This window comes from Trifolium pratense, linkage group LG3 (genome assembly GCF_020283565.1).
Source record: "Trifolium pratense cultivar HEN17-A07 linkage group LG3, ARS_RC_1.1, whole genome shotgun sequence".
In the NCBI taxonomy this organism is placed as follows: domain Eukaryota; kingdom Viridiplantae; phylum Streptophyta; class Magnoliopsida; order Fabales; family Fabaceae; genus Trifolium; species Trifolium pratense.
Genome location: NC_060061.1, coordinates 18550784 through 18571387, shown reverse-complemented (window position 1 = coordinate 18571387; position 20604 = coordinate 18550784). Strand labels below are relative to the sequence as shown.

Here is a 20604-nt window from a genome sequence, read left to right as displayed (position 1 = left end):
GTACTATAGTACTCTACCCATACTCTACCCATTGCCATCCCCAGCATCTTTTTGTCTATCAACCACAACATTCCATTATCCCTCTCCACGCAACGTCTCGTCGCCGCACATGTATTGAGGTCGTGTGGTCTCGTTTGCCATGCCATCTTGTCGTGTTGTCTTGAGTTCAAAGCAGTGGTCTGTCAAGGTGGTTGAGAAAGGTTGGGTAAAAGGCATCAACGAGGTGATGCTATGGCAGATCACTATTAAAAAATGGCAACAATCGTGTTTCGCAACTAGGATATCTTGTTGTAGCAAAATTTCAAAGTTACACACAATATTAGATCTCAAACATCCATTTGCAATCAGTCAATTTATATTCCATCTTCATAAAATCAATACTAAACAATTCCTACCGTTAATTTTAGAATAGACGGGCAAAATTTATTACAGCAGCGTAACTGCGTGCAATTTATTCTTGTGTTTCACTCACGGTCATAGAAAACTGTTTTTTTCCTAATCAAAACGTAAATTCTCCCTTTCTTTAAATAAATATAATAAGCTAAATTGTTTTTAAAAGTTTCTACAAGTTCAGCGTGGTCCTAATTGGGTAAAGTTCTCATATTTTACACCCATAGGCCATAGCAATTAAACACTATTGACCCAACAAATTATTCATCATCATCATCATCATCATCATCATCATCATACTCAGTTTTTACTTTATCATAAATACATAATTAAGCTCTATGCTCTCTAATCTTGTTTTGAAGTTCATCTTTCTTAGCTCCAATAACCCTATCAACCTCTTTCCCTTTCTTCAAAAGCACAAACGTCGGCATAGCCTGCACATTCAAATCCTTCGCCACATCCTATAATATTCCCACACACAAAAAAAAAAAAATTAAACAAAAATAAAAATAAAAAATGAAAGCAAAATATTTTCAGAAATTAAATAAATTAGCTAGTAATAATAATAATTTTACAGATAATTCGTCAACATCAATCTTGATGAATTCAACATCAGTGTACTCATTAGACATGGCGTCCAAAATAGGTTCCATAAATCTACAAGGTCCACACCACGTAGCACTGAAATCAATCACAACCTTCAAAAAAGAGAAAATCAAAAGAATAAATTAAGAGAGAAAAATAAAATTAATGATGAGATGATTCTAGAGAGAGATTAATAATTATGCATGCATGGTTTACAAGGGTTTGAGATTCTTTGAATTCATTGAAATCGAGTTGCCATCTTGCTAATGAGTGGATTATCTTAACACGAGAATTTTCAGATTCAGTAAGTGGTTGGGAAGAGAACCATCCTCCCATTTTTTTTCTTTGTGTGTCACTCTAATTACAAAAAATGCAAGATACTATTTCTACATATAAAGAATTAGGGATCCGGATTTGCTACAGTAATAAAATCACACAGTTTCACGCAGTTTCAATCTCAGCCATTGCTTCTTGATCGGACGGATCTGATCAAATCAGCTATAAAATCCATCAAAATAATCACAACCATACATAACAGATCGGACGGTCCACAATTAAAACTGCGTGAAAACTTTGTGGAATATTACAGCAGGAAATCTGCTTCCAAGAATTAGTATGCTCGCACGTGCCATGGGATAAAAATATAAAAGCTAAATTAGATATTCAGTACTAATCGTTAGTTGGTTTATTGGTGATTGACGCTGAACTTGGTATGGAGGACCACGGTTAAGCAACTTTCACTTTCTACAAATTTGGGCCTCCTGATCCTTACCAAAGTCAAGGAGTGCAATAATCGACCAGAAGAGTAAGACAAGATCAAGTTGCTTGCATCAGTCAGTTTCTACCATTCATTCTTTTAGATTTGTTTTCTATAATTTTCTAAAAAATTCTCATCCACCAAAACAATTTCTCATCCACCACCAGCTTACAAATGATATAGTAGTTGATTTAAAAAAATTAAAATCATTTAATAAACAATCTTGGCTATATTTGGTTAAAAGAAGCATACGGTAGATATATATAGATGTTGATATCCGAATCGAATCCAATTAAAATTAGGATTTTTCGGGGAAGTTTGGGTGGATAAAACTGTACTCGTTATAAAATTGATCAATAACATTGCTAAATTTCATGGAGGTGTATTTGTATTTGGTGGAGTAGGTAAGTGTACTCGTGAGGGAAATGATCTTTATATGGAAACGAGAGAATCTAGGGTAATTAATGAAAAAAATTAAGATTAAGGAATCAACAAATCGATTCTACCAAGAGAGGCACAAAAATAATCATTATTAATTATTTTTAAATTTTCTTCACTTAGATTGGATTAGATTATTATTATTTTTTATTTTGCCTCAATGGTTGATCCTGATCCTTTCTTCCCTTTGAGGAGAGTTTGGTCTTCTCGTGGTTAAGGTGATGGGATGCGCTTTGTTTTTAGAAGTTGGTGTATCTGTTTTTGTTTTTTTTTTCCTGGTGTATTTTTGGCATTCTTATTTTTTTTTAGCTGTATATGTTTTTTGTTTGGATGTTAAATTTCTAGTTGTGTGTATTTCCGGTACCCATTTATACTATGGACTTTTTCTTGTCCTTTTCATATATATAATATTATATTTGTCATTAAAAGAAAATAAAAAATAAAAATACTCTTCAAAACCGAGTCAAAACGCTAGTATAAATTTTAATATTTGTTTATAGGTTTTTCATTAGAATTAGAATAGAAAATAAAAGGAGGCTAAAGTTTCCATCAGAATAAGCAAAAACATACTAATACAATAGTTACTCTTACGATATATATAGTTAACATAAAAATTAAACTATCTTAAGCCCAATTATAACAAAAAAGGCTCTATGATATAATCCCAAACGAGTATTATCTAACAATTTAATGTCACACTTTTGCATTTATATTTTTACATTAGTCATTTATCACTATATTAGCTAATACTACTGTTACTACATGCATGGAAATAATTAATGTTCAAGGAGGATCCAAAACTCTATTATGATACAATTCAGTTAGTGAACTATAACATGCAATCAGAGAATAAGTTCTACACGATAGAAAATGTAGAAATTATTAGTATAAGTAAGTTAGTTGAACACAATACGACTAGCTAGAAAATGTTAATTTTTTTAGTTAGAAAAAATTTCAACATTTTCTATTGTCTTAAGTTCTACTAACTTGCTTAGTACCAGTAACTTAAGTTACCACAAACACCTAAAACTAAACACTTCTAATTCCCAAATGATATACCATTTGATTAAGCGTATGTTTTGTTTTACCTTTGGAGTATAAAAATTGACTTTAACATATTTGATTGCTCTCAAGTAGAATTAATTTCATTTATAGTTTTTAACTATAAATATAACTCTTATACTAACTTTTTTTATTTAACTCACTTTTACATAAATAAATATATCAAAATATAAATTATTTTACATTCAATTTACTTTTAAATGAATTTATTTTTGACACCATAATAATCAAACATAAACAAACTCGACAAACATATATCATGGCCCAAAGAAAAGAAAGAATAACAAAGAAATTCTGTCTATATGTGCCAAATTGAGTAATAAATCCAGAATAATACTGTACTATATGGAGCTAGTGTGATGGGTACTATTCCATTCCACTAAATATAATTATTTTGTAACACCTGACGTCATCATCCCTGAAATGCGAATATCAAATGATGAGTGATCATGCCATGCGTGCACCCCATGAACGGTAGATATGCAAATTTACTTATAATACAACTATTTTTTTTTTCTTGACACATATTATTCTACTAATAAACCACTAATTTCCTCTCTATAATTGTGTATATTTCTTTCTTAAATAAGTTTATGAGATTGTGATTATCAAAAAAAAAAAAGTTTATGAGATTGTGAGTATTTTAATTGATAGTTAGTTAATATAGTGGTGATTGAAGCTGAACTTTGGCAGGAAGAATTATAATTCGATTTTTCACAACTGCGATCGGGAGGGGTTGTAATCGTTTGATGTCAGAACTGACCTCTGAACAAGATTATGTGGTCCAGTAAGCCGGATACTGATGATGACCTTTGATGGAGTTCACTACATTGCGCGATCATTTTGTCTTGAAAAAAAAAATAGTTTAAGATTTTTTTCTTAGACGAATGTTAACATTCTTTTGTCTTGGGACATGTGTCAAGATTTCTTAGTTTAATTGGTCCAAAATTTTAGATGGGATATCCGTATTGTTTGGGTTTTAATTCAAAATTTCTCATTGTGTTTATAAATTTTATGTAATATTTATCATTCCATCTACAAACTCAAAAAGAAAAAATCATTTTAAAAACATATCTCTTAAAATCTTACATTCAATTTTAAAAAGTTTCATCTTTTTTTTTTTTTTGTATAAAAGAGGGGCGAAGCCTAAAAGAAATGAAACTACAAAGTTTTTTTTATTATAAAAGAGGGAATAAGTCTGAAAAAGAAACTACAACAGAATTAAGGGGATAGTTATACCCCAGACTTCAGCTAGTAGCAGGTGACTAAAAGCACCAGGACAAACATCAAAAAGACATGCAAGCCTGAAGACATGGTCAAAAAGAAGACTCTGAAGCTCACTAGACAGAGACTCGAGAAAATGAACATTAAAAAAATTTAAAGTGTAGCTAAAATTAGCTATGCAAAGACATTTTGTTTTTAACAAGATATTTCTACTTTTAAAATCATTAACATGTGATATTCTTTAGAGCCTGACCTTTTTAATTTCTTATTATTTTATCAAAATAAAACATAGATATTATGTGTTTGTAACAGAACAGAACACATATAAATACTGTCCAAGTGTATGCACAGGTACACTCAACTCAAGCCTTATTAAAAATCCTCTTTCCTAAACACAAAAACTCTGATTAAGATTCCACACATAAAAAATGGTTGAACAAGAAATAATAAGCAGAAAAGGTCCATGGACAGAACAAGAGGATTATAAATTAGCATATTTTGTTGGTTTATTTGGTGACCGTAGATGGGATTTTATAGCAAAGGTTTCAGGTTTGGAAGGTGGCGGGAGAGAGTAATAAATAGGTATATGCTTATAAGGGCATGATGAATTATAAAAGATTCATTAATTCCTTTAACCATGGTGTTTCTGTTTCTCACACTTTGTTGTAGGTTTGAGTAGATCAGGTAAAAGTTGCAGGTTACGTTGGGTTAATTATCTTCATCCTGATCTCAAACGTGGCAAGATGACACCTCAAGAAGAAAGACTTGTTATGGAGTATCATTCTAAATGGGGAAATAGGTTTGAGACTTAACAATGATTTTTTGCAGATGTTGACTCATAATTTTCATGTCTTTTTATTCATTTTTTGTGTGTCCTTTTTACCCTTTTAAGTCATGTTTTAAATTGCAGTCGTGATGCAATTGTAAAATATTAGTGATTTGCGGTAAAAGAATTTGGGTTGAATCCTCTACGGTTGCAGTATGGTGTGTTGCAGTGGTAAAAATTGTTAGATTTTGAGAGAGCAATTTTATGTCTCGAAATCTAATAGTTTCTATCGCTGCAGCACCGTATATATTACACCTATATGAAAGATTTGGTGAAAGAAATTGGATCCTCTACGGGTACAATATGCACGATGCTGCAGTGGTAAGACCTATTAAATTTATTGAAATTTTGTATTTCTCTGAATCTAATAGTTGTTACAATTGTTGCATCATGCATATTGCTAGAGGATTCAAGTAATTGCTCAAATGGGTTGTGTATTGATGATTGTGATTGTGTTATGGCCTTGAGTTATAGAGAATAAAATTTGTGATGTTGCGGTCCAGTTCACGGTTGCATACTTTTTATGTTTATAAAAAATCTTGGATAGAATTGGTTTTGAATTTCTTTGGTTACTCAAATTTTCATTGACATGGCTATATATGTGATAACGTGATGATATCAATTGCAGATGGTCAAGAATTGCGAGAAAATTACCGGGAAGAACAGATAACGAGATTAAGAATTATTGGAGAACACACATGAGGAAGGTGAGAGCACAAGAGAAAAAACATGCAACACCTTCAACAATTTCATCACCTGATCAATCTTCAAGTTGTCAATCATCACTTTTCTCAAACAATAATCATGCTGTGGATTCACATGCTTCTTACCAAGAGGTTGGTGAAGAAAATTACCAAGTCCAAGAAATTGTTGAGGGGTACTCAATGGATGATATTTGGAAAGATATTGCTATGTCAGAAGATGACATTAATATTTTTCAACCTGTTAATGATGGACATAGTGAAGAAAATTGCAACTTTTCTGGTCCTATAATGCCTTCTACATCATCATGGGATTATTCTAATTTGGATCCATTGTGGGTGATGGATGAAGAAGAAAGCAAGATGTTATTCCCTCCTATTGGTGACCAGTATTTTTCCTTCTATGATCAACAAGGGAATACATTTCTAACTGGATAATCATGATTATTCTTTCTTCAATATTTTGTTCATATGTGTGCCATCATAAGATAGCCTAATTAACATGTATAGAATAGTGTCATGTAACTTATAGCGACTGCAGAGACATTGGATATGCTGGGACGCGAGTTCGAATGTGCAATTCTTCACTTCTCAGCCTTTTATGTGTATGAGTTTCGCCGCTAGGTTCTTTAGAACCAAAAGACACAGTAAAAGTAAAAGCATATTTCAATATGGACGGTCCGATCTAAATCGATGGATTGTTTAAAAATTTAAACTCTTTTTGTTTATGTCTCTTTTAAGCATGATTCTGCATAGTGTGACACGGCTGTAATCAAATCTAAGTAATTTTACTCTATATGATCAATATCAATGTTTGTGCTTTTACTTTGAAGAAATGTTCCAATGTGGAAATGGCATGTTTTATCTTAATGTAAAATATCAAACACTTTGTTCGAATTTGTTTCAATCTGATTTGGATACCTATCAATATAGCACTTAATTTCATTTTTAATTAGCAGCCACTAAGCTAATGCGTTAATAATCTATATATTAAACTTTCCAATCAGAGAAGAATAAGATGCACAACGTCAACATATAGGTCAAGCTAAAGTAATTGATATCAATCACACGTGTTGTGCTACTGGAAAGAGACTTGAGTTCCATAATAAAAAATAAAAAATAAAAAAATTCTTGAATTTGTTTTTTTTTTTTCGAATGCCTTTTTAGTAAAATTGTTCAGAACATGAAAATTGATTTTGATAAGATCACAATACAAAAAGTAGTTTTTGGGTGTTTGATAGCAGCATATGCTCAGGATTTCTTTCACCTATCTCCATCGACGGGTTAGACAAGCACACATGTCATCGGTAGAGTATCATATCTATTATTTATATGTTTATGAGTTTCTCTCTCTTGATCACTTTCATATGTGGCATCCTCTCATTTATCATAATCTATGTGGCAACTTGTGAGAGCATGTTTTCCTATGTGGCAACCTTTGAGAACTTCAATAGAAATTATGTAATGTATGTACTCATATAAGAAATTTTTTTTTTGGTGTCCTTCTCAATCAAAATTTAATGTTAATTCAAAAATAATCATTCAAAATGAAACAATTGAATACATTTCAATTTTTTTAATGACAATGTCAATTTTTACTTTTTTTGGTGTCATTCTCAATCAAAATTTAATGCTAATTCAAAAATAATCATTCAAAAGGAAACAATTGAATACATTTCAATTTTTTTAATGACAATGTCAATTTTTACTTCTAATTTGATTATTTGATATTTTATTCATTATTATTATTATTATTATTATTATTATTATTACATTATTATTATTATATTATATTTTAGAAACAAAGTCATTTTGTCCCATAATTTGTCGATTAGATAATTGCTATTAAATGACATTTATAATTTCGATCTTCATTCTATTAATATAAATAGCTGTGATTTGCAACCGATTTCACACACTATTGCAATTCAAAATTATACTTTTTGCAATCTTTTATCTCTATTCTTTTTTTGGGTTATTTCACTCTCATTTCCTTCAACTTTTTCGTTGTTCTATTTTCTTCTTTCCATGTTTTTTTTTTCAAGTTTAATATTATATAGTATATTTTTGTATTTTGATGCTATCCTTTTTTGTGCCTACAAGGAGATAATATTCTTTTCTTATTTTACAGCAGGTGCCCGTTTTTTTGTGCTTACAAGGAGATAATCTTCAACTTTTTTGTTGTTCTATTTTCTTATTTTGGAAGATGTTATATGCATTTTTTTTACATATATAAGCTTTGTATTTAAATGATGTTTATGATTAATCATAATTATACTAATTTTGAGCTATAATTTTTTATTAGCAGGTCCATACAGAAGAACATATTGTTCGTTATTCAAATTAGGATTAGGTATTATCAACTGATGTTAGAGTTTTAAGTATTTATTTATATTTTTTTTATATTTTATTGTCATTTTTTTAATCATGTTTACTTATTAAAAAACACTTTTTGTTCATATTATTTTTTATTGGTGTAAATCATGCTTATAAATGTTTTTTTTTACTATTATTAATAAATGTTATACTCTTTTTTTTACTCATTATTTTTTTGTTTGTCTAATTTTTCATGTGATATTTAACAAATATACTGATAAAATAATAGAAACTCCTCGAGGGACTATACTATAGAACGAATTGCTTATCAAAAAAAATTATATAGAACGAATTGGCCAAATGTGGAACTGAGAAATTGAAGGCTTAATATGTTTCGAAACAAAATTGAAGGCTTAAGAATCGCTGAACAAAAATACTCACCTTAAAAGGAATATAAAAAAAAATAAAAATAGTAATTTAATTGTTCACAAAAAAAGTTATTCTTAAACTTCATACTTATCGAACAGAGAAAATGGTGTGATTGTCTGAAATATAAAAGGAATGAAGTAATTGATTTCATAGATTATTTTTCTATTTTATTTTATTATTTTATTAATTTTATTAATAAAAAAAGTTACATAGTGATTTATACCAAACATAATATTACAATAGGGGGTATTGATAAAAAAAATAATCTACATGGAGGTATTAAGCAAAAAATAACTTACACGGGGTGAGACATACATTTGTAGATTTTATTATATAAAAAATACGATAAATATCAATTGAAAGTAAGGAAAGTAATGATTTTATATATAAAAAAAGAAAGAATTAAAAGTAATAATATCATGTATTACTTTGTTTTTATTTTCCAAACATCACTGTAAGATAAACAAATAGATAAATTTTTTAAAATTTGCACCATTAACAAATGAGATATGCATAAAAAAAATGATATAATTTTTTTTTTGTGTCAAGCAAATGACAAATAATTCTACTGTTCATTACACAAATGTGAAATTTTTTCACACGGGGACATGGGCTAAAATACTCCAGAAGAAAACAAATGTCTAAAGGAGAGAGATGACGATTAAGAACTAATATATATTAACCGTTGGATTAGTTTTTGCTTAATGACATTTTTTTATGAAAATAAAAGAACAAATATACGAACATGTGGGTTGGGAACGGGGAGTGGAGTATCACTCTCCGTTCTACCATTTCTCCTTAAAATCTCCAAAATTTGGATCATTTATCATATTTAAATAAATTATTACATTAAATATAAAATTAATTTTACAAATAATTAAAAAAACCATAAAATATTGAAAATTTAATAATCCATATTTTTCATGTGTCAAAAAAATATCTATATTTATCATTGAACATTAACCCGTGCATTTGCACGGGTAAGTTATACTAGTTATCCTTAAATACTGCATCATGATTTCATTATTTCCTATTGGTGAGATTTGTCTTGTTTCCCGTAAGGCGTGCTTAGATACTTTTGGGAACAACTCATTATAGGAAGCTTTATGGCTTCAAATATAGGCTTGACTTGGTTAGGGATGTTCTTTCGATAATTTTAGACATGCGGGAATATCTATGAAGAGGCGCATTTGAACTTATTGACCGACCCACAAGAGGGGAGATCAACACTTCAATTGACGAATGTTCTGGTGTATGAATGGATAGGAGGAAAATATGTTTCTGTGAATTTGATTGTAGTTTTCCCACTTGTCGTTTCAAGCAAAGTGGTCAAACATGTGTTCTAACAGTCAACATATTTTTATAACATTTGTTTTTGACATTTTTGACTTTCTAACACTAGAAATTGTGGATGTTCTAAAAACAGTTCAAAAGGTCAAACATCACAATATTGTGTGTAGTTTTTAAAGGATTGGTTTTGTCTTCCAAATAAAAATTTAGCGGTACAATTTATTACATGTTTATCATTCATTCATATGTAATTATCTCGAATATATATTATGTTACCTAAATTTCTAGATCTGTCCCTAAAAAATGTTATGTAAACGTATTTAAATTTCAGTTTCAATATTTAAATTTATATTAGTAATCAACCAAAAAGTGAAACCAAAACCAGAAAACTCACTATGCAAAGTTAGATCTGTTTTATTTTATAATCTAGTCCTGTCTATTTGTTTATATAAGATTTTGGTCCTTTTATTTATTTTTTATTTTGGAATTTTGTTCATCTCTTAATTTTGACCAGAATTTTGACTTGGCAATATTTTAGTTGATGTGAACATACATAACTCCCATTTGAATTGACTTATTCTTAAACTTATGCGAAACATCTTATGCAAATAAATAATCCAGCGTTTAAATTCTACCAAATCAATGTGTGAACTAATTGAATCTAACCGTTATAAAACATGGTCCATCGTCAAACTGAAAATCAGTCGAGTCGAATTGAACTTGGCTCAATCGATAAGAATTGGTTCAACTTATTAGCTAGAATCACATGATTCAAAAGTGAAAATTTTATATCTTTCAACTTAATAATTAATAATTTAACACCAACACGGCAAAAAATACCCATAACGGGTAGGGTAAAAACCCGCATTTTGGGTACAGGCACGAGTATGAGTAATTACCTGCAAAAATGAACGTGTATGGGTGCGGGTGCGGGTACGGGTACCTTAATACCCACCCCGCCCCATACCCGCATAATATATATTTATTTATTTTATATATATTATTGTATAAATTACATATGTATATAATTTTAAAAAATACAATACTATTAAACTATTACACATTTTTAATAAAAAAGTTTATTTATAACATAATACAAACACCATGTGAATATATGTCAACAAAGAAATTAACTTTAACATGATGTGACTAACAATCAAACATGCATTTTAGGTTTCAAAATGCATTACTCAATTGTATGTGATTATTAGAGATTAAATAGGCCCAAAGTGCATTACTCAATTGTATGTGATTATTCATGTTCTAGAATAATGATGAGTCATTGATTAGTTTGTTAGCTATATATATATTTTGACATTGGGTGCATGTAATAATCAAGCAAAATGAATGAAGAAGTTTGTTATTTTATATTTAGTGTAGTTTGTTAGTAGATTTAAGCAATTATCTCTTCAAGTTATGAACAACCAAAAAGTTGTTCATAACATTGATAGAGTAGAAGTATCAATCTTCCTTTACTATTTATACACGGCATGTTTGGATTGACTTATTTGAAATTATGAAAACAACTTATAGCTTATACGAAACAATTTAACTTTTTATTTCTTATTATATATAAATAGCTTATACATAAGCGTTTATCCTATAAGCTGCAAATTAAGCTGTTTATCCAAACATGGTCTTAATTTATTCATTATTCGGGATATATAATGTAGTTCTTATTAACTTACAAATGTTAATGTAATTTTTTTCCCCCTATGGAAACAGTTAAAGCTAAGATGGTTTGGTTCAAAGTCAGTTGTCAAGTATCCTCGATGCAGTATCAGGAGGCAATCAACATATGCTGATGCCGAGGTAATTTGTTGACTCTTTATGTGGCTGAGAATGTTAGGATTCTGTGCAATATATGATCATGATGATGTACTGTTTCTATTCTATTCGGTGTCTAAAGTTGCTATATATCTAGGGGATACATGGAAAAGCTTATCTTCGTTTACATTTTATCTCACAAAATACTAATAATTTGAATTAGTGTTTGAATTGAATACATTTATACAAATAACTTATGACATGTCTATAAGTTGTTTTTAGTTTATTTCAATGTACTCCCTATAGTAGCTATGAATATGCACTTAATTAAGCTCTTTAAAAGAGTATATTGAGTAATCACATAACTAAGTCGCGTAATCAAAAGCATGAGCATCCTCAGTAAGGTAGGAATATCATTTTTTCTACTCTCATCTGTCTTTTTTCTTGGTTTCTTTACTATATAATATTGAGTGATTTGCTCTTAACTTTAAGGCAGGAAGATCTGTCTATGGTTCTTGCATTAGCTAGTACATCGACCGTGTTCCTTGCATTTGGAAGTTTAGCGTGTCTTGGGCCTATATCATACACCGTTGGCATGGCTTATCAAGATGCATTTGATTCAGGATTATCATATAGAAGCGAGGCATCTGCATTCGAGTTTCTGGGCTCGGTGAATAGCATTTTGTTCATTGTGCTGGGATTTGTCATCGGGTACCCAGTTGTGATAAGCGACCGCTTAGGATCGTCTTGAAAACAGGTAAAAGAGGAACTTGACCCTAACCGCGACCTGCCGGTAGAACCAAAGTTATCAAGATATAGAGGAACTTGACCCTAACCGCGACCTGCCGGTAGAACCAAAGTTATCAAAGAAAGTGCGACCCTAACCGCGACCTGCCGGTAGAACCAACACTATAAAGTTCTTATCTCAAGAACAATGTTCTTATCACAAGAACAAAGAAAAAGTCCTCACAAGAGAAACTCTCAAATTAGATTATATTCCCCAGTTCCTTTGAAAAGTACATGATAGTCCTATTTATAGCATATTCTTACATAATATGATTTATTGTCCACTACCATACATTCACCATATGACTTAGAAAATTCCCACTAACATGCTTATAAATTCCCACTAGCCACTATAATGACTTAGTGCACCACTAGGAAGCATCTAGAGAGTCTAGGGAGCAACTAAAGGTCATCTAAAAACCTTCATAATACCAAAAACGAAAATTACAATAAAAATAAAGAAAATTGGACTTAATTGTTTTCTATTTAGTCCAATATTATTAGACCATAAATCAGCCCAAAGATGCTTCTTATCATGTGAAATGGGCTTCAAGTTGGTCTCAAGCATCTTCATCCAAATATTTTTTGTGCATTTTTTATAAGTTTCCTTCCACATGTTTAGGGAACTCATAATCGTATCATTCTCTCCCTCTTCAAGAGGATTTGTCCTCAAATCCGAACACTCTCTTGAAATTCTGATTTGATCAGCATAGGCCTCAGCAGGTTGAAGTGGTGTTAAAACAATGTTGTGATTGTTCAAAACAAGGGTATATCTATTTTTGTATCCATCATGCTTAACTTTTCTATCAAATTGCCACGGACGCCCAAGAAGTAAATGTCCAGCATGCATTGGTGCTACATCACAAAGAACTTCATCCTTGTATTTACCAATGGAAAAAGAAATCATCACTTGCTTAGTCACATTTATGTCTCCACAATCATTCAACCACCGAAGTCTATATGGATTAGAATGTTTCAAAGTGGGCAAACTCAATTTCTCAACCAATAAAGTGCTTGCTACATTAGTACAACTTCCACCGTCAATGATTAAACTACATACCTTGTCATTTATGTGGCATCTCGTATGGAAAATATGCTCACGCTGCTCTTCATCACCTCCTATCTTAGGCTGCATATTAAGAGCTCTCCTAGTGACAAGGACTTCTCCACTCACAGGTTCAGCAACATCAACATCACTACAATCCTCTAAGGAAGGCACTCCATCATCATTAGAGCCCTCACTCTTTATGTCTCCATTATCCAACAATGTCATAGCTCTTTTGTTTGGACAATCAACAGCATAATGACCAATTCCTTTACACCTGTAACAATTCATATCTCGAGACCTAGACGATGAGCTTGTTTCCAATTTACCTTTAAGTGGAGCAGATGAGTTTTTGTCCCTTGCATCTTCTTTTGACTCTAAGAAGAATTTGTTGTTTTGCAAATTTGATTTCCATGAAGAACTAGAAGAAAACTTAGAAGTATTCTTAGCTCTCAATTGTCTTTCCACTTGAATAGCTTTGTGCAATAAATCTTCCATCTCCACATAGTATTGTAATTCTACCACATCAGCTATTTCTTTATTTAATCCTGCAATGAATCTAGCCATAGTTGCCTCACGATCTTCTTCAATATTGGCTTTAATCATGGCTATTTCCATCTCCTTGTAATAATCCTCAACACTCATGGACCCTTGTGTTAAAGTTTGCAATTTTCTATACAAATCTCTATAATAGTGACTAGGTACAAATCTTTTCCTCATGACAATTTTCATCTCATTCCATGTATTGATTTGCCTCTCCCCATTTCTCCTCCTACTAGTAACAAGTTGATCCCACCAAATACTAGCATAATCAGTGAATTCAACAACGGCTAGTTTAATTTTTTTCTCTTCAGAATAATTGTGACAATCAAACACATGTTCAATCTTTCTCTCCCACTCTAAATATAGTTCAGGATCATTCTTACCTTTGAATGAAGGAATCGTCATCTTAACGCTTCCCACATGACTATCTCTTCTTGATTCAGCTCTTTGCCTCCTTTCATTACTTCTTCTATCGGAATACTCATCTTCCTCTGAACTTGGATGTCTTCGACTGTTAGTTCGGCTCGATTGTTGAAAGCTATCCATTCTCGTGTTTAAAGCTTGGAGTTGTTGGGTGACAGCCGCCGCAAATGATTTAAGATCAAATTCATTGTCATCTCCTCCTCCACTCATGATTAAATTGCTCAAACTTTTTTTTTTAACTCTGATTTCAAGAGCCGAAGCTCTGATACCAACTGATATGCGACCGCTTAGGATCGTCTTGAAAACAGGTAAAAGAGGAACTTGACCCTAACCGCGACCTGCCGGTAGAACCAAAGTCATCAAAGAAAGTGCGACCCTAACCGCGACCTGCCGGTAGAACCAACACTATAAAGTTCTTATCTCAAGAACAATGTTCTTATCACAAGAACAAAGAAAAAGTTCTCACAAGAGAAACTCTCAAATTAGATTATATTCCCCAGTTCCTTTGAAAAGTACATGATAGTCATATTTATAGCATATTCTTACATAATATGATTTATTGTCCACTACCATACATTCACCATAGGACTTAGAAAATTCCCACTAACATGCTTATAAATTCCCACTAGCCACTATAATGACTTAGTGCACCACTAGGAAGCATCTAGAGAGTCTAGGGAGCAACTAAAGGTCATCTAAAAACCCTCATAATACCAAAAACGAAAATTACAATAAAAATAAAGAAAATTGGACTTAATTGTTTTCTATTTAGTCCAATATTATTAGACCATAAATCAGCCCAAAGATGCTTCTTATCTTGTGAAATGGGCTTCAAGTTGGGCTCAAGCATCTTCATCCAAATATTTTTTGTGCATTTTTTATGAGTTTCCTTCCACATGTTTAGGGAACTCATAATCGTATCAAGTTGCTTCAGCTTCGGGTAACAATTTTTGCTGTTATTCCTCTTCACTATTTGATGCTTTAATTTCCAAATTTGTACTCAAAGTCAGAACAACATCTCAACTCAACTCAAATGCCAAGCCCTTATATTTGGCAAGTTTGGTTCAATTGGTAATTGGAGAGTTTTCTTTCCGTAGCCTAAAAAAAACAATCAATCATTCCTCACATTGCCGCTACTTATGTATATGTAATTTATTAAATATCAATTTGTACAGTTAAGGTACTTCATGGCCTATGGAGGAATGATTTGGCAGCACTAAGAGGTGTTAGAAATATGGTATGATAATCCTGGATATCTTCGAAGAATCGTGTTCGTTCACTTTCCGAACAAAGTATTTCGACCCTATTCTTGTCTGGGTTCACGAAATCTTTGCGGGGATAATTCTCGAAGAGCAATCTGTTTCTGACAATAGAGAACAGATCAGAATGTAGAGAGGAAGTAATTTTTTTTTCTCGTTCTTTAAAACCGAGGCTAAATGACTCCTTATATAGGAGACCAATAACAGAAAACGAACAGGCACACCTTTTCGGAAAAAACGGTCATGTCTGTTGGGAAAGGGTACGACTATTCAAACGGTCATGTCTGTTGGAAAGGGTACGACTATTCAAACGGTCATGTCTGTTGGGAAAGGGTACGACTATTCATGTCCCTTGAACCCCGGCAGTGCGCTGCCCCGCACCCCGCCCCGTTTCAATTATTCGTATTCAATTACACGTTTGGCTTGACGAGCGTGCACTCCGCACTACCCTGACTCGTTTCAAACTTAACGCATAATTGCATTGGCCTATAGTAAATCACATTACTACCAAAATACATTGTTGATACTAAAATCACCAACAAACTCCCCCCATTTTAGTATAATCCTTGATTTACTTACAGATATAACGATCAAACAGATGCATAAATGAAAATGTCTTGCGATTGAATTTTCATCTTAGTACAAATACACATTCCAAATACTCGAAAATCGGGGTGTCACAATGATTGAACCCGTCAATCCATTTGAATATCTGAAGATATAGTACACATATGTTTCTTACAATACTCTACTATTCATACTTGACACTTTACAAGCCATGTGTCCTTATCCATTAATAAGCATATAGGAAGCCAAGTCCAAGCTTCTTGAAGCGGCAAAACTTCATGCTTACATAGGTGATCCTTTTTAATCTTGCACCTGCATTTGCAATTTTTCAAAAGAACCATTAAAAAGATATACTTTAACCTAACCATCACTTGCAGGTCTGAGCACATACCTTGGGAAGATTAACACAATTGCTCCAATCTTTAATTATGATCTTTCCACATTGAATTCTGCTTCTAACGTTGTATTAGAAGGGAATTGGGTATATCATAGCTAATAGATTTAAATGGACTTTAATCTCATCCCAATTACCGACTTTTTCACTAAGTCTCTAGCTAACCCCTTCGTCAAGTGGTCAGCTAAGTTTTGTTGCGACCGAACAAACTCAATAGATAGATATCACCCCATTCATGATTAATTCCCTAATCATACTATGTCTAATACCCAAATGTCTAGACTTTCCATTGTATATTTGACTATATGCTTTAGCCAGTGTGGCACTGCTATCACAACGGATAGAAATTGGTGATATCGGTTTAGGCCATATTGGAATCTCATATACCAAGTTCCTTAGCCATTCTGCTTCTTTACCAGCAACAGCTAATGCTACAAACTCAGATTCCATTGTGGAACTAGTTATACATGTTTGCTTCTTGGAAGCCCATGAGATGGCACCTCCCCCAAGCAAGAACACCCATCCACTTGTAGAGGATGAATCTTCAACATTATTTATCCAACTAGCATCCGAATAACCCTCTAATAGCGAAGGAAATCCCATATATGACAATCCATAATTCATAGTACCCTTCAAGTACTTAAATACCCTAGTTATCGCATGCCAATGATGTCTACTAGGATTACTAGTAAATCTGCTCAACTTTCCAACCGCATAAGCAATATCTGGTCTAGTGCTAATCATAGCATACATCAAGGAGCCTATAGTATTCGAGTTGATCCACAGGTTTACCTGTATTTGGCATAAGCTTTTCTCCCAGATCCATGGGAGTACTTACTGGAGAACAATTTTCATAATTGAACTTCTTGAGTATTTTCTCAATGTAATGAGATTGTGTAATTACAATCCCCTTATTCTCCCGTTTAATCTTAATACCAAGAATAACGTCCGCTTCTCCCATATCTTTCATGGAGAACTTTGATGACAAGAAATTCTTTGTTTTATCAACTTGATTTTGGTCGGTGCCAAAAATCAACATGTCATCAACATATAGACAAATGAAAACTCCTTTACCGGATGTATCAAATTTGCTATATACACATTTGTCAACTTGGTTTAGAATGAAACCATTAGACAAAACAACCTCATCAAACTTTTGATGCCACTGCTTCGGAGCTTGTTTCAGCCCATACAATGACTTAACTAGCTTACACACTTTATGCTCATTACCAGGCATTACAAATCCTTCAGGTTGCTTCATATACACTTCTTCTTCCAAATCACCATTCAGAAATGCTGTTTTGACATCCATTTGATGAATTACTAGATTATGAATAGCCGCCAAGGCAATCAACAATCTAATAGTAGTGATACGAGCAACTGGAGCATAGGTATCGAAGTAATCAATCCCTTCTTTTTGTCTAAAGCCTTGGATAACCAATCTAGCCTTAAACTTGTCAATTGTACCATCGACTTTCATCTTCCTTTTGAAGATCCATTTGCAACCCAATGGTTTGCAACCAGGTGGTAAATCAGATAATACCCAAGTATTATTTTCCATGATAGAACCAATCTCTTCATCAATTGCTTCTTTCCAAAACACAGAATCTCGAGATTTCACAGCTTCATCATACGTTCTTGGATCCTCTTCTATACTATAACAATAATAGTATTGTGTATCAATCTGGTCCTTTGATCCCTCAACTAAATATAGTTGAAAATCAGAACCATAAGATTTAGCTTTTCTAGCTCTTTTGCTTTTACGAGGTTCGAATGTCTCACTTGCTACTTCATTTGAATGATCATCCTTTAGAGATTCATCCAACTTTGGTATAAGGTCCTTTGGTCTAGGTGTAGAAGAGAAACAATTCTCATCAAATATCGCATCTCTCGATTCTATAATTGTGTTAATAGAGATCGAGTCATTAGGTTCTATAACATAAAACCTATAAGCATTGGAATGCTCAGCATATCCAACAAAGATGCAAGCTACACCCTTTTCACCCAAAGTTTTCCTTTTAGGATCCGGGAGTCTAACCACGGCCTTGCAACCCCAAACACGTAGAAAGTTTAAGTTGGGTCGTTTCTTATACCAAAGTTCATATGGGGTAGTCTTATTCCTTTTATTAGGAACCCTATTTAACAAATAGCAAGCCGTTAACATGGCTTCTCCCCAAAACCCTTCACTTAAACCAGAGTAAGATAACATGACATTCACCATTTCTTTAAGAGCTCTATTTTTCCTTTCAGCCACACCATTTTGTTGAGGTGTATAAGGTGTCGTAGTCTCATGAATGATTCCGACGGATTGGAAAAATACAGGATCATAATATTCACCACCTCTATCCGTACGTAATGTTTTAATCATCACATTCTGTTGCAGTTCAAATTCAGTTTTATAAATTCTGAAATTATCTAAAGCTTCGTCCTTAGCATGCAATAAATAAACATAGCAGAATCTAGATGCATCATCTATGAAAGTGATAAGATACTTTTTATGCCCTAGTGATGGAGTAGCATGCAAATCACATAAATCACTATGTATCAATTCAAGTATAACAGATTTTCTTGTTATATTTTTAAAAGGTTGCCTAGTGATCTTTGTTAACATGCAAGTTTTACACTTTTCATTATTTTCATTAAAAACAGGAATTAAATCGTCTTTAGACATTTCATGCATTCTTTTATAATTTACATGTCCTAAACGAGCATGCCATAACGAAAAATTGATAACATTCGAAGAAGACATAAATATCGAACCAGAATCTTTAGGAACTCCATTCAAATTCATCATAAACATTCCATTATTATAATATCCAAATCCTACAAACACACCAGACTTCGATAAAATATATTTATCGGATTCACACACTTGCTTGTATCCAAGCTTATTCAATACAGGACCAGAAATTAAATTCTTACGTAACTTATGAACATACAATACATTAAACAAAGTAATAGTCTTTCCAGAACTGAATTCTAGCACCACGTTTCCTTTGCCTTCAACGGGAGCGAAGTGATCATCTCCCATGTATAGAACAGAACCATCTTCCACTGGAATAAAAGTCTTGAACCAGAAACGATCCTTGCAAACATGTGTTGTGGCGCCAGAATCAATCCACCACGCGATAGCATCATCCTGCACATAAAATGCCTCAGAAGTTAGTGAAACCGAATGTTTAATCAAACTATTCAAATCACAAATTGATTTCTGACCTTGGTTTTCGGATTTGTCCTTAGACCCCTTTCCTGAACCACTTGCGTTCGCGTTGTCGTGCTTTTTGCCGAAGCGGCAATCCTTCTTGAAGTGACCTGTTTTGCCGCACTTCCAGCATTCTAGTTTCGGTTTCTTCTTAACACCGAAATTGCCCTTTTTGTTATTGAAAGCACGCTTCTTTCCTTTGTTTTTGTTGTTATCGTTCTTACCACCCTCTTTGATCATATTAACCGAGGGTCCAGCAATTTCTTTGCCTTTTCCTTTGTTATCCTCATGCGCTCGTAGAGATTCCTCTATGCGCAAGTGACTTCCAAGTTGGATCAAAGACAGTTCGTCTTTTCCATGTTTCAGATTGTGTTTGAAATCCTTCCATGAAGGAGGCAACTTATCTATGATGCTTGAGACAGATATTGTTTCATCCATCTTCAATCCATGTTGTGTGAACTGTCCAAGGATTCGGAGGAGTTCATTGAATTGTTTCATGACAGACCTCGATTCAACCATTTTGTAATTGTTGAAATCGGTCACCAGGAACTTTTTACTGGATGAGTCATCTGCCATGTACTTGGCTTCGAGACAATCCCA

The 20604-nt window shown here is 32.7% G+C and overlaps 3 protein-coding genes across 3 annotated transcripts; 1 reads left to right on the top strand and 2 right to left on the bottom strand.

Annotated features, from left to right (window-relative positions):
• Positions 1–518: 518 nt before the first annotated feature.
• Positions 519–1352, bottom strand: LOC123918510 (thioredoxin H2-like). Its single transcript, XM_045970580.1, has 3 exons — positions 1192–1352; positions 966–1088; positions 519–851 (listed from the first exon to the last, which is right to left on the bottom strand). Exons 1-3 carry the CDS (start codon positions 1309–1311, stop codon positions 720–722), a joined length of 375 nt encoding a protein of 124 aa, XP_045826536.1. The 5' UTR covers positions 1312–1352; the 3' UTR covers positions 519–719.
• Positions 1353–4751: 3399 nt separating this feature from the next.
• On the top strand, positions 4752–6880 carry LOC123918508 (transcription factor MYB59-like). The gene is made up of 3 exons (XM_045970579.1): positions 4752–5038; positions 5126–5255; positions 5911–6880. The coding sequence occupies exons 2-3, from the start codon at positions 5200–5202 to the stop codon at positions 6419–6421; spliced, it is 567 nt and encodes a 188-aa protein (XP_045826535.1). The 5' UTR covers positions 4752–5038; positions 5126–5199; the 3' UTR covers positions 6422–6880.
• Positions 6881–12766: 5886 nt separating this feature from the next.
• LOC123914712 lies at positions 12767–14792 on the bottom strand. Its single transcript, XM_045965893.1, has 2 exons — positions 13199–14792; positions 12767–12792 (listed from the first exon to the last, which is right to left on the bottom strand). Exons 1-2 carry the CDS (start codon positions 14790–14792, stop codon positions 12767–12769), a joined length of 1620 nt encoding a protein of 539 aa, XP_045821849.1.
• Positions 14793–20604: the final 5812 nt, after the last annotated feature.